The 27,751-nt window shown below is 43.1% G+C and overlaps 1 protein-coding gene across 1 annotated transcript; it reads left to right on the plus strand.

The window, feature by feature from the left end:
* Nucleotides 1-1,840: 1,840 nt before the first annotated feature.
* MATN3 (matrilin 3) lies at nt 1,841-23,871 on the plus strand. Its single transcript, XM_056126272.1, has 8 exons — nt 1,841-2,054; nt 5,533-6,099; nt 9,418-9,543; nt 10,547-10,672; nt 12,658-12,783; nt 17,871-17,996; nt 19,888-19,998; nt 23,816-23,871. The coding sequence occupies exons 1-8, from the start codon at nt 1,841-1,843 to the stop codon at nt 23,869-23,871; spliced, it is 1,452 nt and encodes a 483-aa protein (XP_055982247.1).
* Nucleotides 23,872-27,751: the final 3,880 nt, after the last annotated feature.

Here is a 27,751-nt window from a genome sequence, read left to right on the forward strand (position 1 = left end):
AAGCATATGCACTATTATCTCAGAGTGAACATTAAAAAGTCATCCATTTTCAAGATGTCTCATGGTTATTAATATGGATTCCCAATTGTTCTAATACATGTGTGGTAGCCATGAATGTGAAGTTTCACCACCCATATGTACCGATGTCAAATAGCTCATTCTTGATTTCAAGAAGAGTCTGAGAGTCCAGATTGGAAGATACACAGACAAAAAAACAGTCTCAAATTAGTCTTTCACTTTGCTAGGGGGGACAGGTAGAGCCACGGCTTTTGGGTCACACATCCACCGCTCACTCCGAAATCCCAGAGCTCCAGCTGTGATCCCCACTGTGATCCTCTCCATGGCCTCTTTGAAAGCTGAATGTCTCCCCATCCTTAGAGAGTGAAGTCTGCAAAGCACTGGCTTCTCTTCGCCATTATAACATTCCCCCTCATTACTCTCACTGCTCTAAAAGCGGTTCCTATAGATTGATGGAGCCAGAGTATTCTGGGATGCTTGTTCAGATGAGAACATGTTTGAGAACCACTAATCTTCCTGGATGCGAATGAAGTGGGTACGGAGCTAATAGGTGCCAAGGCCACAGGTGCGTACAAGCCTGGCGTTTTCCAGGACAGAGGAAGACTAGTAAGGTGTGTGCCCTTAGAGTTCTAGATGTGATCAGTACCATGCGACATCAAAGCAAAACAGAACAAAAACTGCCACAAGCCTTCTTGTCCACAAAAAGGAGTTAAGAATGTTTATTTGTTTTGCTTTCCCGGCCAAATCAATGGTGCTTGAGGGCTACCCTTTGATCAGTGGTCTGGGGGAGCTCCTTATGGTTCTGGGGGTCATACTTGGCTGTACCAGTGGGATTGAACCTGGGTGTCCTGCATGCAAAGCACCTGCCTGTTGAACCATCTATTCCCCTGCCCTTCAGAATAGAGAGTTTACTGGAAGTGAAAAATGTACTGGAAGGTTTCAAAAGAGGGAACCATTTGAGATTTCCATAGACCATATTTGAAAGGGCAAAAGTCTGGAAGGTCAATAGCAGGAAAGTTCCATAGAATCCTTTGGGACTCCCATTCATCTTTTAAAGTGCCGGTCAAACGCCTTCCGCTTTGGGGAGCCTTCCTGGCTTCCTGGGAGCAGAGGGCGGCTGGTTTCCTCAATTCACCCCTCTCGATCTGTGAAGTTCACTTTTTCCCAGGGGCTTGGGAGGGTTTGGAGGAGCTTCTGGACCCCTCTAGCCCTGAGCGGTCACCCTCCCAGCCCGGGAGAGGAAACAGGGAGGACAGGAGCACCCTCTGGGGATCCTCTGTTTATCCTTCTTTTCCCGGCAATGATGGAATTCCAAGGTGTGCATGTTTGAGGCTGGGATGAAAGCGTTTCTATTCCCGCTGCGAGATCCCGGGGAGGGAGGAGTGGTGTGGTGGTGTTTCTGGTTCCTTTTTAGAACTCCAGCCCCAACTTTGGGTGGAGGAATGCGGAGTGGGGAGCGAGATGAGGCCTTGCGGCAGGCGCACCTGGACGGGGCGGGAGCCGGCGGCGTCGGGCGGGGGAGCTGGGGACGGAGGCGTCGGGACGGGCGAGGGTGGCGGGGTGAGGCCGAGCCAAGGCGGCACCCGGCCGAGCCCACCCAGACGCCCAGACCCCGGCCGCCTCGCCCCAGACATTCCGCCCCGGCCGCCGGAATGCGCGGACAAGGCTCCTTGTGGGCCCGGGGCGGGGTCCCCTCCCTCCTGCGCCCCCCGCGTCCCCGGGGCGGGGCCTCGCGCCGCGGGACCTTTAAATAAGCGGGGGGCGCGCGGGACTCAGGCCCGCGTGGACGGAGCGAGCGGCCGCCCGAGCCCCCCACCCCACGATGCGCCACCTCCCGGGACCCGTCCTGCTGCTGATGCTGATGCTGCTGCCGCCGCCCCCCGCCGCCCCCGGACCCCTGGCCCGGCCCGGCCCCCGGAGGGTGGGGACCCGCGGCCCCGGGGGCAGCCCTGGACGGCGGCCCTCTCCGGACGCGTCCACCTCCGGCGAGCCCTACTCGGGGGGCGGCCAGCCCGGAGGGGCCCGCGGCGGCGCAGGTAGGGCGGAGGGGGTCCGAGGGAGGGAGGACACGGCGGGACCGAGCACTACCTGTACCCTAGCCTGAGCAGGACCGCGGGGAGGGAGAGAGAAACCCCCTTCCACCCCTCCCCAGAGGAATACAGGGTTGGGGGGGCGGGGAACATGTGGAAACTGAGGCACAGGGAAGGCAGAAAAGCTTCCTTGGGTTCTCGGGGTCTGGAAGAGGACCACCAACTCCAGCAGCTGCACCCTGTGGCTTGGGCAGGGTTCCTCAGGGAGCAGTGGTGGCCTTGGTGGCACCTATGTACTTTGTAAGGGGCCACCTCTCAGCTCTCTGCCCCGTGCCTTCTGGGCTTCTACTTTGAATTCCTGGACATCATTCCCTCAGGTTTAGGTGAGAGGTGCGGGGAGGAAGCTGGCCATCCACCAGCTTCCCCCAGGGCCCCTCTGGTCACCATCTCCTACTCCACCTCCATCCCCCTGCCCCTGAGGGGAGGTTCTTTCTTTCTTTCTTCCTTTCTTTCTTTCTTTCTTTCTTTCTTTCTTTCTTTCTTTCTTTCTTTCATTTTTATTAGTGAGACACCATGAGGTACAGTTGTAGACTTACAAATTTTGTGCTTGGGTTTCAATTATACAATGATCAAATACCCATCCCTCGACCAGTGCCCATTTCCCACCACCACGAATCTCAGTATCCCTCCCGCCCCCATCCCCCCATCCCACCCTGCCTCTGTGGCAGGGCATTCCTTTTTGTTCTCTCTCCTTTTGGGTGTTGTGGTTTGCAAAAGAGGCATTGAGTGGCAATCCTGTTCGGTCTATAGTCTACTTTCAGCATGCATCTCCCATCCTGGGAGGATCCTCCCAACACACTGAGGGGAGGTTCTCCTTGAACAGGTGGAATAGCTGGGTTAGCACCCCGATCTGTGCTTGCTGCCACCCTCGGACACTCAGGCCCTTTTGTTTAGAAGTTGGCTTTGGTGAAGGTGCTGGAGCACTGGGAGACCAGGGCACTCACGGTGCAATGGTCCCTCTCCGAAGCTACATAAGCCAGCACTGGAGGGTCAGCGCCTGGATGGAAAACTCAGTGAGATGCCTGGAAGATTTTTACCTTCTTCCCCTTAAGTGGAGCTTTAGTCTTGCTCAACAAAGGCCGAATAGAACACTTTTCTGGGTGTGCAGGCTTGTCTCGCCAGATGATGCTTTGGACATTGGACAGGGATGTCCCCTGACCATCCTGCTACTTTCTGGGTGATGTGGAGAAGGGACCAATGGGTTCTTCTGCACCAGCCCTAGTGGACTTGAATTTGAAATGGCAACAGCATTATCACTGGGCCAGGAACTGCCAAGGATCACAAGGGTCAGATGCATTTGGTAGCCAGCTCCTAGCTCCAGGCCAGGAAGGTGATGATGGGAGTGGTGGTGGTTGGGGGGGGTGTTTGGGGGGCTGTGTGGGGGGGGCGTGAGGTGATAGATTCTGTGTGCGGTGGTTATGTTTCCCTTGTCAGTACTCAGTCTTTATTCCATGGAATCCAAACCAATACGGAAGAATATTCCGTTAATAAACACTGCATTCATTTCACATTGATCTAAATGCCTTTTTTTTTTTTATGAACAAGAAACAGTAGGGCTTTGCTATGGGCTTTTATTTCTCCCAGGACTGCCAGAAATGGGCAGTGTAATGACATAGTGAGCATGGAAACATTTTAGGAAGTTCAGATTCTCACTTTCTCCCAAGAATCAAAGTGCTGCTTTTTTTTTTTAAAGTATGGGGAAGTGAGATTTAAAAATGATAAAAGATGTTGTCTGGGGATTCCAAGCCAGGAGGTCATCAGTTGTTCATGGAATTGTCCACTACCCAAGTCCAGCCTCTTCTATTCATTTTTTATTCTTGCTCTAATAAAATGCCATTAACTTGGCTTAGTAGCAGCACGCGTTTAATTCCTCGAGTTCTGTAGAACCACAGTGTTGATACCAGTCTCCCTGGGTGGCACCAGTGCTGTGTTCCCTTTGGGTAATCTCAACTACAGCTTGCAAATCACTTTAGCCACAGAAATTAAGATTCTTGCAACTTTAGAGATTCAGATGGGGGCTTTTGGAGGGATTGGAGGGGTCACACTGGGCCATGCTGGGGGTTTGCTCCTGGCTCTGCACTCAGGAATTACTCCTAGTGTTGCTTGGGGGACCATATGGGATGCCGGGGATCGAAACTAGGTCAGCCGCATGCAAGGCAAATGCCCTCCCCACTGTGCTATCCGTCTGGTCCCAGACAGGGGCTTTTTTTGTTGGATGGGGGTGAGGTGGAGTTCTGCTCACTGTATCCTGTGGAACCTTGTACAGAGGGGCCTGTGTAGAAAACCAAGTCGAGAAGGAATGAATCATGCACACTTGCAGGAATTTATTTGTATTTGTAGGAACATTATTCGTAGGAACATTGCTACGTAGGAACGTGATGTTAGTATGAATGTGACGTTAGTAAGGCTGTCTTTTGGATGTTAGTGAAGGCGTTGTCATGTGTGGGGTCCATGCCATATGCTTTTTTTTTCACTTCAGTTTACGCAAAGCTACCTCCATCCTTCCCCAGGAAGGATTTCTGACACTGTTTTTCCTCTTTGCTCCTGATGCATGGTAATCAAGGGCTAGAAGGGAATTCCGAAGTTGTTAAAAAGAAAAAGGACTTAATTCCTTTCGACTTAACTAAATATATGACATAGAGCATGTTTTGGGGCTGTGGCTCACAGTCAGCAAAAAAAAAATGTTTACAAGTACATGAGCTAATGTTGATGTTTGTGATGGAAACGGTTGCCTCAGCGAAGCCACGAAGCAGTGAAAAGCCCCTGCAGGCTGAAGGAAGTCAGGGGACCCCACATCCCATCAGTACTCTCTCAGTTTCTCTGTCTTACACCTCCCGTAGCCTTAGGTCTCACCTGTAAAGCAGGCTTGAAAGTAATCTCCATATTGCTGTATTGTGATGACCAAATGGGGGGCAATTTGGGGCCATTCTGGAGCAGTTTCAGCCCCTGGAAAGCAAGGGAAGCTTCTGGAAAAAGCCCCAGTGAGCCTACCTCAGATTGGCTTTTCCGAGGGCCCTGAGTCCTGGGCAATAAAGAACACAGAGAGGGCACCTTGTTGACACTCCCTCCACCTGAGCAGGGATACTTTGTCCCATTGCATCCGACGGCTGTAGTGCCCAGGGAAGGTCTGGCATCTACCCATTCCCAGAGGTCAGGTGAAACCCCATGGGCATGAGGCTTTTATAGGACGATACAGTTTAGAGGTGAGCTCTTTGGGGGAGCTTCTCTCTTCTCTGGTGATTCCTCCAGAGTCTTCTGAAAGCTTTCCACCCGCAAATGGAGAATGGCAGTGGAGTGTTTGGGGGTACAGGCTGCTGCCTTGCCTGGCTCCCTCTCGGGGCTCACTGGGTTGTGCATGACCCCATTTCACAGTGAGATCCCGGGGTTGCTCAGCTGTCTCTGTGTCCCACACTCTCCTCGGCAGGTGTGTGCAAGAGCAGGCCCTTGGATCTGGTGTTTATCATCGATAGTTCTCGGAGCGTCCGGCCCCTGGAGTTCACCAAAGTGAAAACCTTTGTCTCGCGGATCATCGATACTCTGGACATCGGGGCAGCAGACACGCGGGTAGCAGTGGTCAACTATGCCAGCACGGTGAAGATCGAGTTCCACCTTGGGACCCACACAGAGAAGCAGGCCCTGAAGAAGGCTGTGGCTCGGATCACGCCTCTGTCCACGGGCACCATGTCAGGCCTGGCCATCCAGACAGCAATGGAGGAAGTCTTCAATGTGCAGGCAGGCGCTCGGGGGCCCAATGCCAACATCCCCAAGGTGGCCATCATCGTGACCGATGGGAGGCCTCAGGACCAGGTGAACGAGGTGGCCAGCAGGGCACGGGCATCTGGCATTGAGCTCTACGCCGTAGGTGTGGACCGGGCAGATAAGGAGTCCCTTAAATTGATGGCCAGTGAACCCCTGGAGGAGCACGTTTTCTACGTGGAGACTTATGGGGTCATTGAGAAACTTTCCTCTAGGTTCCAGGAAACCTTTTGCGGTAAGTCTTTGCTCCCCTCTAGAAGAGATGTTTGATTCAGACATTGTGTACTCCTAGAAAAAGAGAGTTGGGGGAGGGTAGAAATTTTAATGAAAACGTCAAAAGAAGCACTACTCTTTTAGCGCCTTTTTGGGTACCAACTTAAACACACTTTGTTGATTCAGGAATATAGAGCTGCCTTCTATATAACTTGGTTTGCTCATAAAATCTTCATGTTTGCATTAGAAATGTGAAGGTCTGCAAATATAAAGGACAAATGATCATGCTGTTCCCCGATGGGGTCAGAAAGAAAAATAAAAATAAAACCCTCAAAACGTCTCTTTTCTCCCTTTTGCCTACCACTACATTTTTTCCAGATATTTTCTTAACTTCACCATCTCTAGTTTTAACAGAACTCTGCTTGTTTTCCTGCAGAAGAGGAGAAAGGAAGGACCTATGGGCCAGTGTAACAGTCAGTGGACAGTTAGTGAACACTAGTTCAGGTTTGGCTCCTTCTCTGGTGTTTTTTGTTATTGTTGTTGGTTTTGGGTCACAACTGCTGGTGCCTGGAATACTGTGGGGTGCCAGGAATTGAACCTGAGACTCGGGCACTCAAAGCATGTCCTCCAACCTTTTGAGCCATCTCCTCTAAAGAGTCTGAATGGATAGGCAGGATGAGGAATTAGGTAGATTTCAGCTCACTCAAGAGAAAGCAATCATCAGATTTAAAAAAATATCCCTCTCATGTTGGAGATCTATTCCCAATGATGGAGGTTATGCTTTGCATGAAAGAGCCCCTGGTTTTATCCCCAGCACTGCATGGCCTCCCAATTCACTGCAGATTAGGGGGCAGTGACCTCAAGTGACCACACTCAGAGCAGCACTTGAGCACTGTCAGGTATGTCCCCAAGACACAAATGAGTAAGAAAAAAAATCATGATTACTGTCCTTCTACTTCTTTCTTCTTTTGGGGTGGAGTTTGAGGATGAACCTGCTAATGAACCATTTTAGCATCAATTAGCCAGTCTAGGACTATGAATTCATGGAAAGGCGGGGTTTTTTAGACATTAATCAGATGTATGAATCTTTAGATTATTATTGTTTGAAAATGTTTTTACTTTTCTTCTTATCTACTACCTTCTTGCTTTATTATTATTTTTTTATTACTTGGAGATAATTTTTCTCTTTCTTTTTGAAAGTAGAAAGGTTTATTGCAAAGTAGAAGAGAAAGAAAAAGGAACTCCCCAGGTGGGGAGAAACTTAGCATAGGACTAAGTTCACTTGGAGATAATTTTTCAAAGCCCTTTATGAAATTAGCCAAGGAAGTGTGGACCAACTTCTAGTTCAGATAAATTTCTAAATGTATGTATGTTTTTCCTAGAGAAACTATTCCACATTTATTTATTCAATTTATTTATTGATCATGGATAACACACCATTCCGGGGAGGGGGGGCTTCTACCTGAATTAATGTGAAAGTCAGCCATCACTAGTTTTTCAAGAAATGGAGCTGAGGTCTTGGTGTGGGGCAAGTTTGGCCTCATCTCAGACCTAGCTGGCATCTCCTCTTTCTCCTGTCCCAGGATACTGGACCATCACAAATCATCATTGACTTTGGTGGCATCTACTTGGTATTTGTTGATGCCACAGCAGAAACTGGCTTTCTTTCTCCCAGGAAAATCCCCAGGGCTTGCGGGTGAGGGCTTTTCCATAAAGATGCTGGTCTGTGGCTGAGTTGGGGTTAAAGCTAACAACTGGGGTTGGGCTAGAAGGCCAGAAAGGAATAGAGGTGAGTGGCAATCTTTTTTCGTTTTGGTACAAAAGACCTGCTTGTTCTGGGGGGCAAAATGTCCTCTCTATGGAAAACAAGACTGAGGGGCAGCTTGTTGTAGTCAGTGGGCTGGATCATTCTGTGAAAAAGCCCTTCTTGGGAAAATATTAGCCTTGTCACCTTGCCAAAGCAGGAGAGGCTGCCTTACCTGCCACAGGATGCCTGCCTCCTCCAGCACGTCTCCTTGATTTCTCAGAAATGACTTCATGCTTTGATTTTTCTCGCAAAGCATCTCACCAGGAAAAAAGAATCCAATGAGATATAAGTGGCTCCAGGAACAAGAAGATGAATGCAACTTGGCTAATAAAAAGCTCATTAATTTCTTTCTTTGAGTCTATTATCCTGGTAAATATTAGAGGTCTTGAAAGTGCATTTGTGTACATTTAGACTCAAGAGTCCAAGCTGAATATTCAGAAGGCAATGAACCACATTGCCCTCCACCATTTGTATGTTTGTATGTTCTCTTACGATGGCCACCCAAGAGAGAATGAATTCTGGTTCTGGAAGAATGCCTGTATGTAATTTCTGTGCACATGCAAATTATAGAACACTTAGGAAGTAGATTCTGATTGCAACAAGACCTCTACTTTGTAGATCTTTCAGGATGCATGTGATTATTCTTCCTCTTTTCTTCTTTCTTGTTTTGGGGTCAGACCCTATCAACGAGGGGTTATTGCTGACTATGTGCTCAGGGGTGAGGCCTGGTAGTACTTGGGGGACCATATGTAGTGCTGGGGATTGAACTGGGATTGGTGGGATGCTAGGTAAGTGCCTTAATACTGTTCTAGCTCTCTATTACTTTCTCCTCTTTTCTGAAGTCTTTGTCATAAGAGATCAGATATGTTGAAAAGAACACCAAGTTGTCTCACCCATGAAACTTCTCAGTTTTAGCTCCAAATTAAAAATTCCTGAGACTGGAGAGATAATACAGAGGATAAGACATGCCTTACCCACAGTCAACCCAGGTTTAATTCCCTGTACGGCATGCAGTTACCCAAATTACCACCAGGAATGATCCCTGAGTGCAGAGTCAGTGAGCACAGCCATGGGTGACCCCCAAACCAAAACCAAAACAAACCCAAGATTTATTTCTTTTTTGAGAGAATTGACAAGATCTGATTTGACATTAGTAACACCTTGTGTTTAAGATCAGTGTTTCTAAGCTGTCAGAGGCAGAAAATAGTCCATTTTTAATAGTGAACTAAAAAAGAATCAGAAAGGAAGCTGGAGTTTGTTTGTTTTTTTTTTTTTTTTTTGCTTTTTGGGTCATACCTGGAGATGCTCAGGGGTTACTCCTGGCTCATGCACTCAGGAATTGCTCCTGGCGGTGCTCAGGGGACCATATGGGATGCTGGGAATCGAACCTGTGTCGGTCATGTTGGCTGCATGCAAGGCAAATGCCCTACCCGCTGTGCTATCACTCCAGCCCTGAAGCTGGAGTTTTGACATGGCAGAAAATGTCCAGAGAGTTTCTTTGGTGTCATATTGTTGTAAACATTCTTTACACAGCTGTGGACCTTTGTATGCTTGGCACACACCAGTGCCAACATGTGTGTGTCAGTGACGGGGACGGCAAACACCATTGTGAGTGCAGCCAAGGGTATTCGCTGAATGCTGACAAGAAGACGTGTTCAGGTGAGATGGTCTGGGAGGGTGGCCGATTGACTGGGCCACCTTTGGGGACTCATCAGGCTTTGTACCAGCCTTGTGCTTTCTTCCTAACAGTTTGATTAATGTACTTATTTGGTTAATTTACTTATGCTTATGGGCCTGAGCAATAGCACAGTGGGTAGGATGTTTGCCTTGCACGTGGCCGACCTGAGTTCGATTCCTCCACCCTTCTTGGAGAGCCCGGCAAGCTACCCAGAGTATCCCGCCTGCATGGCAGAGCCTGGCAAGCTCCCCATAGCATATTCGATATGCCAAAAACAGTAATAGTATCTCACAATGGAGACGTTACTGGTGCCTGCTCGAGCAAATTGATGAACAATGGGAGCACAGTGCTATTGGACTGATGCTTATCAATCATTTATCCTGAAAAAGAATGAGGGAAAAAATTGAGGTAACATAAATTATCCCATTGATTTTTGAAAACATGCTACTGATTTTTCTAAAAACAGTTAGTAGGGAAAGGACTAGTAAGGGCATGGGCTAAAACTCTTGGTCCTTTAGATTAGTTGGAGATTTTCTTTAAGGAAAAGTGAGGATTTTACTGAATGAAAGACAGGCTGCCTCCTCTCTGTGATCATGGCTGTTCATGGAATCTAGACGTTGAAGAAAATGGAGAGTGATCCTCATGCATGTGGTGTGTAAATACTCACATACAGCCAACAAAGAGTGGAAACTAGATCTATTTTTTAAAAACCAGAGAAAAAAGTTTTTGAGAGAAAGGTTAGCGATTATTTAACATTTTTTATTTTATACCCAAAATAGGAAGAGCATGCTCCAAGAAGACTAGGAAACAGGTGTCAATTTGGGGCTCAGTGGCCTTTTTCTGGTGCTCCCTGCCCTGTGTTTGTGTGTGTGCGTGTGTGTGTGCTGTGTGTGTGTGTGTGTGTGTGTGTGTGTGGAGTGTCCCATCATTATTTACTTACCAGTTTCCTTGTGGTTCACAAATGTTCCGATCATCTTTTGATAGAGATTGACAAGTGTGCTCTTAACACTCACGGGTGTGAACACATTTGTGTGAACGACAGAACTGGCTTTTATCACTGTGAGTGCTATGAAGGCTATTCCTTGAATGAAGACAAGAAAACTTGCTCAGGTAAGAAGAGGCGGAGACTTTACTACTGCATCTCCCTGTTCCTCCTCCTTCCTTCCCCACCTGTTACGGAGTAAGTCACATGAATGGGCAAGTTGGTCTTTTGTCACTCTGGCCATCACTGGCTTTCTCTGTGTCTTATTTTGAGCATTAGAAATGTAGCTTCTATGTATTACCACTGGGCTGGTGTGTTGTGTTCATTTCTCTCTCTCTCTATACTCAGTCCTATGGCTACTTTCCAAATGCTAAAGGCAACTTACTAAGTTCAAATCAACTGACACCCTACCAGAGGTGTCTTCCTTACAAAGAAAAAAAAAGAGTAAATTTATAGTGGAGAAACTTGAACATCACCTGAACCAGGTGTCAAGGTTAATTAACATCATAGGTGTTGACATCATATGTTTTCTGATACGACATGCTGAGGATACAGCAATGCTTTTGTGGTACTCTTGAAAAAAATTTAGAATCATAAAAATCATTAGACAGATACACTTTGAGAGACATTCTAAAAATTAACTTTCCAGTCCTTTGCAAAAGTGACAAATTCATGAAAGTCCCAGAGAGATGAAGCGAATATTCCAGATTAGGAGGTACTACGGAGACATGGCAACTTAATGCAACGTGTGACCCAGATTGGATTCTGGAACAACAACAACAAAAGTAAAATGGTGGTGGAACAGTTGGCAAATTTTAAATAATTCCATAGAGGACTGTCAGTTCTATCACTGACATTCTCTTGGTTTTGATGATATGGTGATGATGATGATCTCTTGGTTTTGATCATCTTATTATGGTTGGATGGCATTTGGGGAAGTAGTACTCTTTGACATTTTGGTAACTATTTTTCTCTCCACAATCCTAAAATACTTCAAAATTAAAAGTTGAAGAAATAGAACGTGGTTTAAAGAAACATCACCCAAATCGGACTGCAGCTCATCAGTGAGGTCCTGTTTTGAGCCCCAGAACCACTAAAAATCATTTCAATACAGAAAGAATTGCAGTAGGTTAAAAAAAAACTGGGGCACTGAGTTCTGATGCTGCTGCTGAGTTCATTGACTCTTTGGACTCAAGTTTCCTTAATTATAACTTTCCAGTTAACTTTCCAGTCCTTTGCAAAAGTGACAAACTTATGAAAGCCCCAAATAGATGAAGTGAATATTCCGGATTAGGAGGTACTAAGGAGACATGGCAACTTAATGCAATGTGTGACCCAGCATGGATTCTGGAACGAGAGGGGTGAACTACGATATATTTAAACTTTCATTTTACGCTTTTCTGAATCTAGCTTAAATGAGCCACACAATTGTTGATGTTCTTCTGATTCAGAATACGTACAAGAAACTAAAAAATATTGCCTTATAGAAGTGTTTTATATTTGTTCTTTGGACTACACCTGATCATGCTCAGGGTTTACTCCTAGCTCTGAGCCCAGGGATCACTCTTGGCAGGCTCAGGGAACCATATGTAGGCACCAGGGATTGAGCCCGGGTCAGCTGTTTGCAAGGCAAACACCCTACCTGCTGTACTCTATAGCTCTGTCCCCAATATAGCAGCATCTTTTAACCTTATTTTTAGACTTTGTTTCCTTTTTTTCACTCCCCATCCCACTGGTTGGCCTTCTAGTCTTGTGCCCTTGGTTCCCTCCTCCCCCAAGATTTTCACCCTTGGAGTATCTTGGAAGCCTGCAGGAGTCATATGACCCCTGGTGTAGAAATACTTCTTTAGAATATTTATCAGATACTTAGACTATAAAAATTCATTGTAAATGACTTTGAAAAGGAAATGGGGAAAGTAGAATAATTATTGGCATGTGGGAGTTAGTTTGACTCAACTCTCTTCTAAGTGAAAATTCTACTAATAGCTTTAGCATGGTTCCATTTGTTAGTAAGTTTTCCTTTTGCTAGTTATAGTGCAAATAACATTTATATCATACAAGTAATAAAAGGTTTTCCCCTTTTAATTTTTTTCTCCTGGACCTCTGTTTGCAGCTCAAGATCAGTGTGCTTTTGGTAGACACGGCTGTCAGCACATTTGTGTGAATGACCAAACTGGGACCCATCACTGTGAATGCTTTGAGGGCTACACTCTGAATGCAGACAAAAAAACATGTTCAGGTAAGGCCTGCTCAACAAAAGCTCTCATTTTCACTCTTTCTATTGCAGTGAAATCCACTTGCAATTCTCTTTCAAAAAAGAGATTCTTTTTTTTTTTTGTCTTTGTGTTTTGGGTCATACCCAGTTTTACTGAGGACTGTGCTCAAGAATTCCTCCTGGCTGGACTTGAGGTGCTGGGGATTGAACTCGGGTGCACCATGTGCAAGGCAAGTACCCTACTTGCTTGCTATTGCTCCAGCTCATAAGAGAGATTCTTTTTTTTTTTTTTTGCTTTTTGGGTCACACCTGGTGATGCACAGGGGTTACTCCTGGCTCTGCACTCAGGAATTACTCCTAGCAGTGCTCAGGTGACCATATGGGATGCTGGGAATAGAACCCGGGTCGGCCACGTGCAAGGCAAACACCCTACCTGCTGTGCTATCACTCCAGCCCATGAGAGAGATTCTTATAGGTAATTTAAAGAACCTGGGTTCAGACATTACTGAGCTTATAGAACAAGACACACATTACTCAAGGTTCAAAGTTCACTAGGTTTTGCAAAGCTTAGATCACTCCGTAAAATTACCGGAAAGTGGTAGGGAGCACTGAGTATGAGAGACACTCACTGCACATGGGATTCTTTATTTTTTTTAATTTTTATTAGTGAATGAGATACAGTTGTAGATCTACAAATTTTTGTGCTTGGGTTTCAGTTATACAATGATCAAGTACCCACCACTCCACCAGTGCCCATTCTCCACCACCACTGATCCCAGTATCTCTCCCAACCCCCTCATCCCCCCCATTCCACACCACCTCTGTGGCAGGGCATTCCCTTTTGTTCTCTCTCTCCTTTTGGGTGCTGTGGTTTGCAAAAGAGGCATTGTGTGGCAATCATGTTCTGTCTATAGTCTACTTTCATCATGCATCTCCCATCCTGGGAGGATCCTCCCAACACCCTTTACTTGGTGCTCCCTTCTCTATCTGAGATGCCTTTTCCCCTAGCATTTTTTTTTTGCACATAGGATTCTTATCTAGGAAAATGTCATATCTCTTACACTGGAAATTTGCAAAACAGAAAAGTTTAGAGGAAGTCAGTTGGACAGTGACTATTTGGTGTCAGAGTTGGAATGTGTCTTTTTCCAGTTAAAACTTGGCCTGAACCTTTTCTGCAGTGTTAATGCTTAATTAGAAAAGGTTAATTATTTAGTAAAGGGGACTTTGTCATTGATTGAATTCAAATCATACAGATCTTCCAGTAAACTTGAAGCAAGTCATTTCCTGACAGCTCTTAGATGATCAGCCTTTGGTGCATCTGAACTTTCTGACTTGATTCTGCCAATACTCATTAATCCTATTAACTTGATTTCAATTCACTGGCAGAAACAGTGTGGCATTTATCATATAAATACACTCCTAAGAATAATTCCTAGTTCTCAGATGGTATTTTGATTTTTTCACATTCAATATTATTTTAGATTTTATGAATATTTTTCTCTCCCTTGATAATATCTATTATGTGACCTTTTCCAAGATAGATAAAGGGAAATGGCTTATCGCTGGTACTTACCCCCCTTTTAAAAATTTTATTTTATTAGTGAATCACCATGAGGTATAATTACAGAGTTTAAAACTTTCCTGCTTGCAGTCTAGTCACAAAATGATTGAGTATCCATCCCTCCACCAGTGCCCATTCTTCACCATCAATGATCCCAGTATCCCTCCCACCCCACCCCCGACCCTGCCCCAACCCTCCTCTGTGGCAGGGCATTCCCTTTTGTTCTCTCTCTCCTTTTGACTTACCCCCTTTTATTTATTTTTTAAAAGTTTTATTTATTGAATCACCATGAGAACAGTCACAAAGCCTTTAAGTTTATTTAAGTCTCAGTCAGTCATACAATCATCAAACACCCGTCCCTTCACCAGTGCACATTTTCCACCACCAAGAACCTCAGTATACCCCCCTCCCACACCCCCCCAACCACCTGTGGCAGATTTCCACTTTGCTCTCTTTCTCTACGTTGATCACATTTAATATTACAACAAAAGACCCAACATTATTATTTGGAATTTTCCCCAACATGCAGACCTGCCAAAAAGACATCATTAGATAATTTGTTTTCTATTGCTGATTATGAAGAGCATATGATGTTGTGTGGCTGCAATAGCCACACAATTTTGGATTTCTTATATTTTAGTAATAAGCCTAGAGGGATTATTGCCAAAAGCCCCTGGGTTCTGAGATTGGTTTGTGTGCCTCTGGGATCATGGTCCTTCAGGAGCTAGAGGAGGCGTTTGTGGGTGGCAACCCGGGGCCTTGTCAGGGAGGGGAGCAGGGCCGATTCCACCCCCATCCCATGAGGCCCCGTGTGCCTTGTCAGTGCACTCTCATTCCTGGCTGTCCATTAGGCTCTAAAAGACGAAGCTACCATGTCGCAGCCGCAAGGGGGGACAGGCGGAGGGACAAACACCCTTCCCCTCTCAGGGCTTACCTCCTTTTAAAGGGGAATACCAGCACAGAAGTAGGCAGCACCTCTTTTATTCCCGGGGCTATAGCAGAGACCTATAGGGATGCAAAGAAGCATACATTTCTACCCCTTACAGCCACATGCAGGCTGGGTGCAAAGAGAATCAGCACTGTTAGAAGGCAAAGGGTATTCAGAAAAAGGAAACATGCTGTCACTCTGGGTTGTGGAGAGGAGGAAGAGACAGAGCAGGGGGAAATGTGGGTGCGACAGGATGTGAACCGTGCAGGGTGGGGGAGAGCAGAGTACAGAGGAGTGACTCCTATTGGTTTGTGCTGGGGTGCTGGAACAAAGTCCTCAGGAGTGCAGATGACCCAAGGCTGCATCATTGGGCTTACAAGGACAGCAGGTCCTTGAGTAACATTGTTTGTTAGTGTTCTGACATTGCAATGATGAGAAAAAGCAATCCTGGGAGGCATTATAAAAGATAATCTTATTCCCTAAAGAAGACATATAGGCGCATATGCTGCCTGAGCCTATGTGTGCTTGTGCTTATGTGGCCGAGCACATGTGGTGCCCGCATCTCCCCTCTTGAGATGTGTACTTTCGTGCTTTCGTGTCTAATGCTAGGATGTGTGCAGGGGCTCTCTCCGCCCTTGGAGAAGCCCATGTTCTCTCTTGAGTACGTTACTCTCTCTCACTCTCTCCCCCTCCACACCTTAAAAATCCTCCAAATAAAATCTATTTATTTTAAAAAAAGACATATAGTTGGCCAGGAAACATCTGAAAAAGTGCCCATCATCATTCATGATTAGGGAAACGCAAATCAGAACAGCAATGAGATTTCACCTCATGCCTGTGAGAATGGCACATATCAAAAAATCTGGTTAACAGTCAGCATTGGCAGGGTTGTAGTGAGAAAGAAATCCTTACCCAGTTTGGTGGGAAAAAGTTGTCTGGTTCAGCCTTTATGGAGATCTATGCAATATGTTTATTTAAAGTAAATAAACAGGGCTGGAGTGATAGCACAGCGGGTAGGGCATTTACCTTGCACACGGCCGACCCGAGTTCGATTCCCAGCATCCAATATGGTTCCCTGAGCAACACTAGGAGTAATTCCTGAGTGTATGAGCCAGGAGTAATCCCTGTGCATTGCTGGGTATGACCCAAAAAAGAAAAAAAACCTGAATAAACAGAAAGTACCTTCTCCACAACCCCAAATTGTGCCTGAGGTTCATTCCAGTGATTCACCGGGTAGGGACTATTGCCCACTTTGGAAAACTGGCCTAACGATCAAGAGGAACTGCAGATCTGGGGTTCGAGGGGAACAAAACATTCAACTCTTAGGCATTTTTATGAAAAATAGCTTAATTGTTGTGATTCAGATTTAGAAGAGAAGAAGCAGCCCAACAGTGCTGAGGCTTACTCCTGGTTCTGTGCTCAGGATTCAATTTCTTGAGGGGATCATATGTGGTGCCAGTGATCACACTGGAATTGGCTGCACACAAGGCCCCAGCTATCTGCAAGAAGTAAAAAGGCAAAGGATGTGTGGCAGCTCCTTGACACCTGGACTCTTTCTCCAGCTCTCATGAGACCTTTTATGAAGATGATAGTGGTGGAGGCTAGTACTTTGCCCCAAGCTACTTTATAGGCTGCACAGAGCCCTGGCAGGTTTTTAAGCATGAACTGACCCTTGAGAGATGCAAGGGAAGCTGGTGTGGACCCCCACAGGGGTAGAGGGAGGGAAGTTCCTCTGGAAGTTACAAACAGAATTCCTACATCTCTTTGTCCTGGGCTAGTTTTGGACATGGGGCTTTTGGAGGTGCTTCTCTGCTTCCCATGCAAATTTGGGCAACCTGCCTTCCTCAGAAATATCTTTTCTGGGGATGAACCCTCACTGCTGCAGTAGCAAGTCACACACATTCTGCAACAGCAGGATTTCATATTTGTGTGTGGGAGGACGCGAGGGAGGTTTTCACTTCCTTCCAGGCAGAACCTCGGCTGTGGCCCATTGACCCGTCTTCTGGACAGCCTTGGACTGAGCTCCATGTGCACATAGAACCTGAGTTCTCTCTGGGAGCGGTGATGAGTCTTTTGAGAAGTGGAGATGTTGGCAGCTTGGATGGCCATCAGAAAGGGCAAATGGTGGGGCTGGAGTGATAGTACAGTGGGTAGGGCATTTACCTGGCATGCGACTGACCCGGGTTCTATCCCTGGCATCCCATATGGTCCCCCAGGCACTGTCAGGAGTAATCCCTGAGTACAGAGCCAGAAGTAACCCTTGAGCATCACTGGGTGTGACCCAAAAAGCAAAAAAAAAAAAAAAGAAAAAAAGAAGGCAAATGGTAAGTTTGGGCATGTAATGGAACCTCTGAGCAGCTCCAGGGTTGCAAGCCGGAACAAAGAGAATGCAACCTCAGATATCTGCAAGAAGTATAAAAGGCAAAGGTGTGTGAGAGAGCCAAGGTGAGGCTCAGGGGATATAAGATACGGACAAGGAATGTTGGGAGACTTGGAGCTCTTTGCTGATTGGAGGATCTATTCTCTGCGTGATTGTGTGCAAAGAACCAACCCTCCCCTCGGTGTGTTTGCTTTTCTATTGTGATATGTGGGGTCTTTCCCTCCCTGCACGCACATGGCCAGCGCGGGACAAGTGTGCCCTGGGATCTCACGGATGCCAGCATATCTGTGTGAATGACGGAGCCGCTTCCTACCACTGTGACTGTTTCACAGGCTACACCTTGAATGAGGACAAGAAGACGTGTTCAGGTAACCACGTGTCGATTCGTTCACAGGACGTTCTTCTGGGAGTGTGCGTACTTCTCCTTACTTTTGAAGCCTGGTGCTGAGTCTGTCTCCTTTGCAAATGGCTAATTGTTCCATAACCACACTGAAAAGGTGTTTTTATCCTCTATTCGCTATCTTGAAACTTATTGAAAATGAGTTGGCTACAAATGTAAGTTAATCTTTGGATTTTCAGTTCTAATTACACTCATCGACACAGCTATCATTATGCCAGTGCCATGCAGTCTTACTCATTGCAGCTTTGTAGTGTTTTCAAACCAGGAAACATGAGTCCGTTAGCTCTTCTTTTATGTTGTTTGTCTGTTTTGGCTTTCTTGGATTCCCATTTACATTTTTGGATCAGCTTGTCAATTTGTTTTTTAAATTGTGATTTACAATCCTGTTAATGGAAAGGGCTTCATGTATACGATATTACAATACCACATCTTTCACCAGTGTCTGCTTCCCTTTACCACTGTTTCAGGGTGGCCTCCCAACCATGCTTGACCCCCTGTTGGTATACTCAGTTTTGTAAACCAATTCTCAGGTGATGTTATCTTTGATTACTTGTTAGTCCCTTAGTGTGTGTATGTGTGTGTTTTAATATCACACATATGGGATTATTTGTATCTATCCCTCTTTCATTTTACTGTCACTGTCACTGTCCTCCTGTTGTTCATCGATTTTTCTTGAGCAGGCCCAGTAACATTGTGAGACTTGTTGTTACTGTGTTTGACATATCAAATACGTTAAGGGTAGCTTGCCAGGCTTTGCAGTTCGGGCGAGATACTCTAGGTAGCTTGCTGGGCTCTCTGAGAGGGGCGGAAGAACTGAACTCAGGTTGACCTGGTCAGCTGAGTGCGAGGAAAATGCCCTACCAGCCGATACACTACAGTTCTATTCACATAGTAGCAAATTGCCTGATGTCATCTTTTCTTGTAGCTTTTTGTGATAGTGTTTCATTCTGTATATGCATCAAAGTTGCTTTATCCAGTCATCTTTTCTTGAACATTCCGATTTTGTCAACTATGGCTGCTGAAACTTTTATACTGTTGAAAATATCAATCTGAAGAGTACTGGCATTTTAGACATTTTCCAATCCTTTACTGTGGCATGTCTTTCTATTTAGGGGTTCATTTCAATGCTATTTTGTAGTTGTGGTTTATAAATTTTGCATCCTATTTAATTATAGGAACTGTGATAGGAATGGTTACCTCAATTAATTATGAAGGAAATTGGATTTAACATTATTGTTCTCTTAGATTCTCTACTTAAATGTCAATACAAACCTGAAGTTTTTTCCCTAAGGAGCTTATGAATAAAAAGAACTAGAATTCTCGATTCAAACTAGTCAATGTAATAATGATTATTTGTTTAGGAGTGCAAGAATGATCTAGTTTTAATCCTTGAAATATTTTGACAATAAAATATAGAGGATTATTTCACTTCTATTTGTTTTTTGGGTGATGGACAATTAAATTAAGGCCTTCATACATGCAGGGTAGGTGCTATGCTCCTGAAGCACACCCCTAACCACCAATTTCCATTTTTTAATGAGGACACAACTTCACAAGAAGATTGTCTTATCTTTTCAGTATTCACTTTCCTTTATGCCAACTATTCTTTTTTTTTAAAAAAAAAACTACTTTATAACACAGAAAATTTTAATTACAGAGAATAATACAATATACTCACACATAAATCAGCTTTGACTGGTATAAACTCCTCTCTAGCATCTAATGCTTTTCTTCGGTGACATTAATATTTCTGTTTCCCCCTCTTTCTGTTTGCCTGGAAAATTGAACTTAGGCAACTATGAATTGTAGACTTCCTGATTTGCTGTCACTTCTAATTAGCTCTAACATTTTGTGTAAAGCCATTGAAGAAGCACGAAGACTCATCTCCACAGAAGACGCTTGTGGATGCGAGGCCACACTGGCATTCCAGGATAAGGTCAGCACATATCTGCAGAGGCTCAACACCAGACATATCCTTTCTGGAAGATGTTCTGTTTCTGCTTAAGGCCAATTTAGGCATGACACTAGAGATAAATATTGTAGGATAGCCCATGGGATCAGGATCCTAGTCATTAAGTGTAATGATGTGCAATACTAATAATCCTCTGATTTTATATATTTTAAAATGGACTATTTTATCCATTAATATATCTATATATATTGAAGTTGTCCTTCTTTCCTTTGTGTTTCTTCATAGCAGTATGAAGTTCAGCGTTCCAAATTGAGCTCTTATTAACACATGGTGCTATTGGCTATGCTGCCATAATGTGGCTTAGTTCAGAGTCCATACAAGTACAGCTGAGTGATGGGCTACGAATAATCAGGTGACAAGTGGGCTGGCCAGGTTGATCAAAAATTAGATTTCTAAGTGAAACATGGTGTTATTATAGAAATCTTTGCATTTAGATTGGTTTTATTTTTTCAGACAAAGGAATTACTGAGGAATAGTGTTCTTCATATAGTCAAACTTAACACTGTCACTGGAGTCTTAGCTGAGAGGAGGTCATATCCAGAGGTGCTTTATTTTGTCTAGAGCCTCTTTTCAGAAAAAAAAAAGAAAACAACAATCATTCAGGGGCTGAAGAGCTAGTATAGTGGATAAGTGCTTGCTTTGCACACAATCTACCAGGTTCGATCCCCGGTTCCCGCATTTAGTCCCTCGAGCCTGGAGAAATCCCTCAGAGTCAGAACCAGGAGTAAGATCTGAATACTGCTGGGGGTGGCCTTCAAACCAAAACCTCCATTCCCCAAATATCACTCCCTCCTGGAAATAAGTGATCAAATGGGAAGCAACCCCCAATTTCCTTTGAGCCTGCTGGAACCTTCCTGGATCACTGAGGGGATGTGTCACCCCCACTTTGCAAATACTGCATAGATGCCTGATGTATGCAGAAACCAGATTTTCAAGAGGCATACAGGAGGACTGCACACAAAATTTCAGAAGATTCATTTCCAGATCTTTCTCTTCCTTTAGTTCATCTTCCTAAAATGCACTTGCTGTCGGGGCTGCACTATTGTTTTCCCCTCCTGCTTCAGTTTTCCCATTCTCCTAACTTCACACAAGAACGGCAAACCTTTCCCTCTGCCTGAATCTTCCTTATACTTATTAAGGTTGAACTTACTGAAATAAAGTAAATTCTCAGACAACCAACAAAGGAAGAATTAAATAATCACCCAAAAAAGTCAATGATTTTCTGGGCTGGAAAGATATGACACAAGGGTTAAGGCACTGCACTTGCTTTTCATGTGGTCAACCCAGCTAAATCCCTGGCACTGCAATCCAATCCCCTGAGTACCACCAGGAGTGATTCTTGAACGCAGAGCCAGAAGCAAACCCTGAGCACAGCAGGTACGGTCCCCAAACCAAAATAACAAAACAAACAGTGATTTCCTACAGAGTGTAAGCCTGTGCCTGTCCACAGTAATTTCCTGTAGTCCATGAAAGTTATTGCTTAACACATACTGTATCTGTGTAAAAATTTTATTTTATAATGTTAGATTTAAAAATGAACAAACAAAATATTATAAATAGTGGCTTTATTTCTGCCTTAGGGATTCTTGAAGTATCTCTCCTACTTTCACTTTGAAAACCAGTCTTTTTGAGTGTTATCCCCAATTTTGTAACTTTATTAAGTCATCAGTTTAGTTACTGACTTTGAATATTCCAACACCAATGCCCCCACCATTGCACCTTCCTACCACCATTATATTGAATATACCAACACCAATCCCACCACCATTCACCTCCACACACCATTATTCCCAACCACCTTTTAAGTTTGCCCCTATGCAGGCCCTCAATAACTTATTTATATTGCTTGCTATAACTCCTTTGCTAAAAGGATGATCAATGTTTCCCTGGAAGAAATTTAGTGAAGATGGTTGTATCTCACCATGGAGCCATTAAGTCCTGGTATGAGAGATTGCTAAAATGCTGTTACAGGTCAAACCTTCTGTGTTTATATTTGGTCAACCGAGATTGGTTGCCTTCTACACTAAATCCCACCCAATCCTGGTTTATCGGTGTTCAGTGTTGTAGAGTTTGAGATGTTGCTCCAGGAAGTCCAAATTTTTCATGGGGTGATACAACCGTAATTAAGTTTTTCACGGGGCATGTGTGTGACTGCCAGAGCTTCTAGAAGTTCAGGGATATAGGGGAGGGGGTGAGGTAGCCCATCTCTGAACCTGTGAAAGCCTGAAAGTTTCAGTCACAAAACCTGCAAATCTGAGTTTGTCAATAGATTAACTTCTGGATGAGGCTTATCCGAGCAGTGGAGTCCAGCCAGGAGGATGGCAGCAATTGTGGAGTGTGGAGGTTTTTGGCTGCCAGGGCTCTATTTGGATGGGAAGGAAACCACTGTTTTAAATCAAAACTTCATAAAGATCCCGTCTCTTCTCTCCTCAAGCCTTCCTTTAAGATATACACTTCCAGTGAAATTTTAATTTATGTTTTAGTGATTTTGTGTCAAAATTTTAATTTGGGGAATCAATTATATGCTCAGAATAGTTCTAACAATAGTTTTAATAAGGTAATAGCTATAATAATCCAGATGCTTCTACAATTAATTGACCAAAGAAAATTAATTTAAAGGTAAATTTCAAAGACCAGAAAGATAGTACAGGAGGCAGGGCTCTTGCCTTGAATCTCTGGCACAACAAATGGTCTTCTGAACACCACTAGGTGTGATTCCTGAGAACAGAGTTGGTAGCTAAAAGAAAGAAAAGAAAAAGAGAAAAAAAAGGAAGGTAATTTCAATATAAATGTGCGTGCTTATTATTTGCTTAAGTTTACACTAGAAAAGTGTCATGACATTAACATCTTGAAGTCTTTCAAAAATGAATTTAGAATAAAACTCTGAGACAAAGAAATACAAATGCAAGGTAAACCAAATTTATTTCCTTAAAATATTTTATTTTAGAAAATGATGGTAGGCATCAATATAGTATATTAATATTACATGAGAAACTTGTAGTAATACATGTAATACTACATGAGACTTAAATGTTGACCATTTAAATTATATTGATTTATGATAGAAGTGCTCTATTTTATAATTTAAATATATGGTGAAAATTTTCATATAACTTAAATATGCAAAAGACATAACTTATTTATCAAAATATTTTAGGTGATATTTAAGGAAAATATTTGAAGATCACTGCTTTATATCATGCTCTCTAAAGAATATAATTTCTTAGATTTAGACATTTGATGAGAAAACAATTTAGTTTGCTTTTTCCTTTTTCAATATTTGGGCCCACCTTAGAAGTGTTCAGGGCTAATTCCTAGCTCTGCACTCAGGGATCACTCCTGGTGATGCTCTAGGGACCATATGGGGGGCCTGGGGATCGAACCAAGGCAAGTGCCTGTCTGCTGTACTATCTCACTGGCTCCAATTTTACTCTTCTTTACTTGCAATATATATATATGTATAGATATATGTGTGTGTGTGTGTGTGTGTATTGCTGTATATACTGTACTATACTGTCCTCCCTTTGTTCATCTATTTGCTTGAGTGGGTCCAGTAACGTTTCTATTGTTACTGTGTTTGGCATATTGAATATGTCATGGGGAGCTTGCCAGGCTTTGCCATATGGGTGAGATACTCTTGGTAGCTTGACTCTAAATAAATAAAATAGTAATATATGTGTGTGTAAATACATATATGTGTATATATATGTGTGTATGTGTGTGTGTGTCCTCTCATCTTATATAGGGGTGTTTAAAGCGTGGTTATGTCTTTTAATGTATAAGAGTAAATGGTATTGGCCTTAACAGATAGCCACTTGATGACATTTTAGAAAAGCTGCAAGCAAATGAATATGGACAAATACATCGCTAAAATGCTTAAAATTTTCACCTGAAAATATGGAAAGTTTGGTGTACATAATAATCCTTTTGTGCACTCCAGTGCAATGATAGCTACATGAGTATACTGGTTCAGAAGTGTGAGGATCTTCATTGTATAATTGAAACCCAGGCACAAAAATTTGTAAGTCTACAACTGTACCTCATGGTGTTTCACTAATAAAAATTAAAAACAAAAGAAACATGAGAATCATCTGGAGAAGCTATAATTTTAAAAATCATTATTAAGAGCAAACTTTAGTGTCTCTAAGTTATGACTGTGAATGGTAGGAAATAGTATGAAAAGTTTAATGTTTCTTATTCACCAATTGAGCCACTTAATTTTAAAATGATTATACTAATGAGCATATTTAAAATGTTAACTTTGAATCTATTTTTCCCTATTGTATTTATAAACATAATCATTTTTATGGGGAGTATAAATTGTACAAAGCATGCATAAAAAGATTATATAATTGAGTGAATATAATTGAAAACTATTTAACACTCTCTTTGCTCATTTCTCTAGAATATTATTAAAGTTTTTATCAGAGGATTTTTAACATTCAAAATTTGCTAAAACAGATTAAATCACTATGTATGTCACTTTTATTCATTCTGATGTTAAGAAGGAATATACAAATTAAGACTTTAGTTGTGAATTAAGAGTATTTTAACTTTTGGCCAAGGAAAATTCCATGCTTACTTTAGGATTTAATCATTAAGATGATATATTAACAGATATTTCTATAAGAAGTAATAAAACCTAATGTTTTCTTTTAAATTTTTTAGAAACCTAGCTTTTCCTCGTTTATATAACCCATTATATGCTTTTTTTCAGTTTTAGAGCTGCAACTTTTACAAGAAAGCAGTCTTGTAAATTGTATAATACTCAGTTCTCTTTCTGGTTTATTTTGTCTTTAGTATAATTAAAACATATCATTCAAAAGTCTTTACATTATTGTTATGCCTTCTTATGACATGTCAATTTTTTCTATTAATATAGTTCCTTAAACCAAAATAAAATTTGAATATCATTTCAAATGTATTGCAGTTTCTTTTGAATGGAAAGAATGTTCCCTCTATTTTCAAGTCAAGCTCTTGAAGTTCAAATTTTCAGGTTAAATAGAAAGGTTTTAATCAAGAATGCTGTTGGGGGCAAGGAGATGACTCAAAGGGCTTGAGTATATGCTTGACATATGATTGCTCAGGGTGGTTTTAAGACTTCCTGGTCTCCAGATCAGCAGACTGCTGTAGGAGGTAAGAAAACAAACAAACAAAACCAAAACAAGGACAAAAAAATGTGGGAGAGGGAATAATGCAAAATTACCAAAAGTGATAAAATGATGAAATTTACATTAATATACCTAAAGCAAATAAAATCTACTGAAACAAAGAGGATTTCTGGTGGTGCTTGGGAGACCATATGTGGTGGTTGGGTTAGAACCGGGATCGGCTGACTACAAAGCAAGTGACTTAACTCCTGTACTGTCTTTCTGGCCCCCCAAATCACGATCACGATCACCACCATCCTGTTGTTCGTCGATTGCCTCGAGCAGGCCCCAGTAACATCTCCTTCATCCTAGCCCTGAGATTTTTAAAAAAGTGCCATATTCAAGGCTCTTTCAGGGTTAGGAGAATGAGACTTCTCATTGTTACTGGTATTTGGCATATTGGGTACGCCACGGGGAGTTTGCCAGACTCTGCCGTGTGAGCAGGTTACATTCGGTAGCCTGCCAGTTTGTCCAAAGTAAGAATGAGATAATGAGATGTCGCACGGCCGTGAATGTGGCCGTGCGCTTCTGGGAGCTGAGTTTTATAGTCTCTGGGTCTTGGCCGTTGATGGGATTACACGGCGCTAGGGGGCCAGTTGGTGGGTGTGACCCCTGCCTACTGGAAGTTTACATTAATATACCTAAAGCAAATAAAATCTACTGAAACAAAGAGAATTTCTGGTGGTGCTTGGGGGACCATATGTGGTGGTAGGGATAGAACCAGGATCGGCTGACTACAAAGCAAGTGACTTAACTTTCTGGCCCCCCAAATAAGAGCTTTAAAAGAAAGATGTGAAAAATAGATATATCAGTGCAGACTATGTTATACAGAATAATATGTTGTGTCTCAGTATTTTTAAAGGACAATATGTAGAGCACACTTCTTTTCTAAATTTCATGTACACAGAATCAGTAACATACATTAATATATGACACAAAAATAGTGCTAGCAAAGGAATGTGCACTCTTATGCAGGGATTAGGGAAAGGTTTTTAAAGATTTTTTTTTTCTCCAAGAGTGTGACCATGAGTAGCTATTTTCAACTAATTGCGTCTTCAACTGGACCAGCTGTCTGAGATTCCATGGCTTAGCTGATACTCATTTGTGTCATGAGGATGCCATGGGGAATCACATCAGGTGCCAACAGCTCTGGGGAATTTAGTGCTGAAAATGCAGATACATTCCTTTGAAAACAAAAATACTCTCTCAATGGGATGGGATGAAATTTGGGAAAATTTTCTCTTTCCTGATTTGTGCATTTGCTTGGGCACATCATAAAGTATATAAAATAAACTTGAATGGAAAGCCAGAGAGACTGGCTGTGGCAGAACAGATATGGGCTTGCTGGGTGGGGATCAGGGAGGGCACCAAAGTATAGATTCTTCTGGATTGCAGGAAGATTTGATTTGGGCTGGAGCCCAAGTATGACAGAAAGGCACTAGGGACCATGGTCAATTCTTAGTGTGCGGGGTCCGGCAACAGACTTAGCTCAAAGGATTGAAATATCACTTATCTGAATTTGGGGAAGTCTCCAAGTGGATGAAATAAACTCCTGCTGTACAAAGGACAAAGGACATGCTAAATTATACAAATAACACTGTTGCCGCAAAACAAATCAAGTTACCAAAACACATGAGGTACCTATCTGTGCCAGGAAACTGTAGGTCACATATGAAAGACATAGAAGGAGACCTTAGGAAATGGAAAAGAATTCCATGTTCATGGACCGAAGAATCAATATATTGTCAAAATTATCATCCTACCTAAGTTGTTACACAGACTAAATTGCAATTCTAGTCCAAATTCAATGACATTCTTCAAGGATTTAGAAAAGTCAATAGATACATTAATAAAGTTTGCATGGAATAAAAAAAACCTCTGAACAGTCAAAAACAATGGTTTGAAATTTAGAGGTATCTAAATTTCAAAACTATCATAAAGGCTATGTTAATCAAAAATAGCATGGTGGGGCTGGAGAGAGAGCACAGCGGGTAGGGCGTTTTCCTTGCACGCAGCCAACCCCGGTTCGATTCCCAGCATCCCATATGGTTCCTTGAGCACCGCTGGGAGTAACTCCTGAGTGCAGAGCCAGGAGTAACCCCTGTGCATCACCAGGTATGACCCAAAAAGCAAAAAATAATAATAAATAAATAAATTAAAAAGTAGCGTGGTACTGGAATAAGGATAAAATCTCTGACCAAAGTCTTAGAACCGAGTACCCAAAGACAAATCCCCAGAGCTACCGTCAACTAATATTTGACAGAGGAGCTGGATACATGAAATGGAGTATAGACAGTCTCTCAAACAAATAATGATGGGAATATTGGATAACCACATGTGGAAAATGAAGCTGGATTAAATCTCACACCTTAGACAAAAATCAATTCAAAGTGCATTTAAAACCTTGAGGTCAGAGCAGAATACATAAAATACACAGAGGAAAATACAGGTATAATGCTCTAAGATTTGGACCTCAAAAATGTCTAAAATGATATGATTCCACTGACAAAGGCAATTGAAACAAAAAATAAACAAATGGGACTACATCAAATGAAAAGTATCTATATGGCAAAAGAAACACTCTCTAAAACTAAAAGACAT

Source organism: Sorex fumeus, unplaced genomic scaffold (genome assembly GCF_029834395.1).
Source record: "Sorex fumeus unplaced genomic scaffold, SorFum_2.1 ptg000006l, whole genome shotgun sequence".
In the NCBI taxonomy this organism is placed as follows: Eukaryota; Metazoa; Chordata; class Mammalia; order Eulipotyphla; family Soricidae; genus Sorex; species Sorex fumeus.